The 3,640-nt window shown below is 50.5% G+C and overlaps 1 protein-coding gene across 2 annotated transcripts in view; it reads left to right on the forward strand.

Moving 5' to 3' along the window:
• Positions 1-3,244, forward strand: part of CETP (cholesteryl ester transfer protein, plasma) — a 26,033-nt gene extending 22,789 nt beyond the window's left edge. For both annotated transcript variants that reach the window (XM_006897120.1, XM_006897121.1), the window contains 5 exons: positions 388-455; positions 1,241-1,274; positions 1,732-1,801; positions 2,909-2,994; positions 3,170-3,244. In XM_006897120.1, the coding sequence (XP_006897182.1) occupies positions 388-455; positions 1,241-1,274; positions 1,732-1,801; positions 2,909-2,994; positions 3,170-3,244 (333 nt within the window). The remainder of the gene's footprint in view (positions 1-387; positions 456-1,240; positions 1,275-1,731; positions 1,802-2,908; positions 2,995-3,169) is intronic.
• Positions 3,245-3,640: the final 396 nt, after the last annotated feature.

Consider the following 3,640-nt stretch of genomic DNA (forward strand, 5'->3'; position numbering starts at 1 on the left):
TTGGAGATTTTTCCGGATAGTTGGAAGACTGTTTATGTTGTGGATTAGGACTACTAGAGTTCTTCCAAGCTTTTCTTTAATGAAGTGTATAGTCCTTGGTTTTAGTCAAGTTTCTTTCTTAACAGCAAGGAGGGAGTGTTTGGGATGTGGATAAAGTCAGAAATCAAGAAAGAACATGTGTACACAACTCCTCAGGTCCTAATCATGAAGCGATGGGTGCTGGGTACCTTCCAGGCTTTCCAGGTCAGCAATTCAGCAGGGTCTCAAGATCCCCCCGGGCCCAGTGCTCTCTCCAAGCCTCTCAGATGGGTCCGTGTGGAGCTGTGGGCCTGGGCTCCTTGTTGCCAGAAGGCCCGCTCACACGGAGAATCTGGTTTCTCTCCCCAGGACATCATTACCACCACCCAGGCCTCCTATTCCAAGAAGAAGCTCTTCCTAAATGTCCTGGATTTCCAGTACGTGGGGCAGAGAGGGGAGGGGAAACTGACTCGCTAAATTTCTGCCTGGTCCCTCTATGTATAGGGAGTTCTGGTGGCCTAGGGGTAAGAAGCTGTGTTGCAATCCAGAAGGCATGTGGTTCGAATCCACCAGCCTCTCTGTGAGAGAAAGGATGGACAATCTCCTCCCGTGAGATTTATTGTCTGTGAAAACCACGGGAGGGTCAGCTGTGGGTTGGTTCTAACTCGATCATATGGGATGGGGTATTGCTGGAGGAAATGTAATTCCTTCCCTTTTTCCTTCCATGACTCACTGTTAGGGGGATAAGACCCCTACTAAAAATAAATAAGTAAAATTAAAAAGCCAATCCCAACCTTTAACAATCCTGTAGGACGTTGTTGAATGGCCTCATAGAATATCTAAGGCTGAAATCTTTACAGAAGCAAACTGCCAGGAAGCAGCTGGTGGATTTGAATTACCAGTGTTTCACTTAGCAGTAGAACACTTAATCACTGTGCCACCAGGGCTCCTAAGATCCCCACACAGAGTCTTAATTGGGAGGTTGCAACACCAGAAGAATGGAGGAGGGGGCGCAGAGCAGGAGGCCCCTCTGGATGAGGTCCTGGGCAAGGGAGGGGCTTGGAAAGACTGGTCTAAGGCGTGCCCTCTACAGGACTCTTTCAAGGATTGCACCTATGTGGCAAAAACCTTTGGAATTCTTAATTGCTAGAATTTCTTTTAGAGTAGTATTCTAGGAGGGAACCCAAGAGAAGGCCAAACTTTCATCTCTGTTTCATTTCAGAATTAAACCGAAGGTGGTTTCCAACTTGACTGAGGTAGGTAATCTAGAGGGATCAGGAGAAATAAGCTCTGCAGGACTTCATGGCTCCAAGTAAGTGGACAGAGGGCTTTGAAGGAAATCAGGCAACGGACTGAAGAAAGTGCGGGCAGATGGTCCTCCTCTGGCTCTTGTGACCCCTCCTTCCCCCTGTTGTGACTGTTGGAGAGAAAGCACTTGGGTTGAAGAAATGGGACCGTAGTAGTGGGAAGGAGTCAGGTAGGAGGGTACCAGTGAGCTGAGACCTCCCCGGGCCTCAGTTTGCCCCGGGGTAGAAGGGAACATAACAATCCTAGCCCTCCTCCACGTGTGACAGGAACCCGTTAGGAACAGCACTGACTTGGGTGGGAGAAGTGGGTGCGAGGAGAGAGGTGGGTCGGTGTGCAAGTGCCTGCCCAGGTCGTCTGACCCTTTGCTACTGTAGAGCATTCACCCACGTTCACTCTGATTGGCAGAGCTCCGAGTCTCTCCAGAGCTTCCTGAGGTCCATGATCACCACAGTGGGCATTCCTGAGGTCTCATCTCGTAAGTAGGGGCTGAGGTGGGGGCAGCACCTCCCCCTTCATCTCGAGGCCCAGCCAGAGCTGCAAGGGCCTAGATTCTCCCACTGTCCAACTCGCCAGTCTTACGTCCTTTCCCTCAAGGCAGCTACAATGGTCTAGGTTTACTTCAAAACTATTATCAGCCCTCTTTAAGGGCCCGGGTCCCCAAAGGCAATCCGATGTGGCAGAGAGTGTCTTGACCTGGGAAACTGAAGACAAGTTTTAGCCCTATCTTGAGCCTGTTTCCCTCCCTATAAAATGAGATAGATAAGTTTGATATGCTGAACGTGATGATTTTTTTAACATAATACGCTCTTTGTCCATAAGAGAGAACTCTAATGGTGGAACCTCAGGTCCTCTAACAGAAATATTTTGAAGAAGAAATGGTTAAGAGCTAACTTTCTGCCCCTGAGAATATATAGGATACAATATGCTGAGTATATCAAATGTTGAGTTGGACCTGCATTAATCTTGAGTATCTGCTTGTCCATGATGTGGTTTTGGTAGAGAGGAGAGAAGTCGCTGGGAACGCTCAGGTAGACACATGCTGGCTGTGTCTCTTGGCCTCTGTAGATATCTATTCCCATCATCTGTGCTGAGGAGAGGGATTCAACTTGTGTTACTAGAACTCCTTGCAGGAAGACTGCTCTGAATGGGTACAAAGCTTCTCAGGGGGCAGAGGGACACCTGTGATGTGTCTGAGCAATGACCACCAGAGGTTGCCAGTGTTAACAGTATATGTGAGGGTGTGCGCTCCCTGGCGTTTCCAATGACTCATTTTTTAGGAAGCACCAAGCCTCACTTCCAGAGTGAATCTGAAGGGACTCAAAGGTCCATCCTCCAATTTATCAGGGCCACATTAACTGTTTGCACCACCCAGGGACTTCTGCACAGTGAAAGACTTCCTACCTGAGCTTGCTTCCTACCTGCGCATATCCAGCAGGAGGCACGGGAAAGCAGGGCATGTGGGGACATGTGCCAGTGATAGGGGGTGGATGAGGTGAAGATAAAATGTGGAGGGCCCCAGTGTCTCAGGATGTCCATGAGCCAAGGTGGGCTTACACTGACTTCTCTCTCACCCCTGCCCTAGGGATGGAGGTGGGCCTCACCGCCTTCATGAATACCAAAAACCTGGACCTCTTTGAAATAATCGATCCTGAGATTATCACCCGGGATGTGAGTACAAAGAACCACCAGCCCCTATTTCCTGGGGAGGGAGGCCCCAGATAGCATTTTTGTGGGAAGACCAGCAGAGGGGTCTCCTCCAGCCTGCTCAACAGGGGCTAACCTGGAGGAGGTTCTAGGTCACCCTGACCTCTGCCTCTCTCCTGCTCCCCCTCCCTCCCTCCAGGGCTACCTACTGCTCCAGATGGACTTTGGCTTCCCTGAGAACCTGCTGGTAGACTTCCTCCAGCACTTGACCTAGAAGCCCTCAAATGGCTGGGATGAAGCTCAAAACAGAAGGCACTCCAGGTTAAGCCGGACTCTGTAGGACCAGACTCACAGGCAGAATGGTGGCTGGTCTGTCCCTCAAGGCGGCGGCGGTGGAGGGGCCACGGGGACCAAGTTTCAAGCTCCCCCTTGTCAAGCAAAAGCCTGTTGTTATTAAAGTGTTGTCTCAGAGCTGAAGGCTACAGGCTGCGGCAGGAGATGAGGAGCATATCTCCTGGGTCTTTCTACTTTAGCGGGACAGTCTGATATCCCCCACCTCTGACACTCTTCCTGCCTCTGAGCCCCTGCACCCCAATTCTGCCCTCCTTCCAAGGTACCTCCTCCTAAAGAACCTGGAGGAAGAAATTCACGTTGCCCAGACACTCAGACT

The sequence above is a fragment of the Elephantulus edwardii genome, unplaced genomic scaffold, assembly GCF_000299155.1.
Source record: "Elephantulus edwardii isolate Elephantulus edwardi_28Jun2011 unplaced genomic scaffold, EleEdw1.0 scaffold00201, whole genome shotgun sequence".
In the NCBI taxonomy this organism is placed as follows: domain Eukaryota; kingdom Metazoa; phylum Chordata; class Mammalia; order Macroscelidea; family Macroscelididae; genus Elephantulus; species Elephantulus edwardii.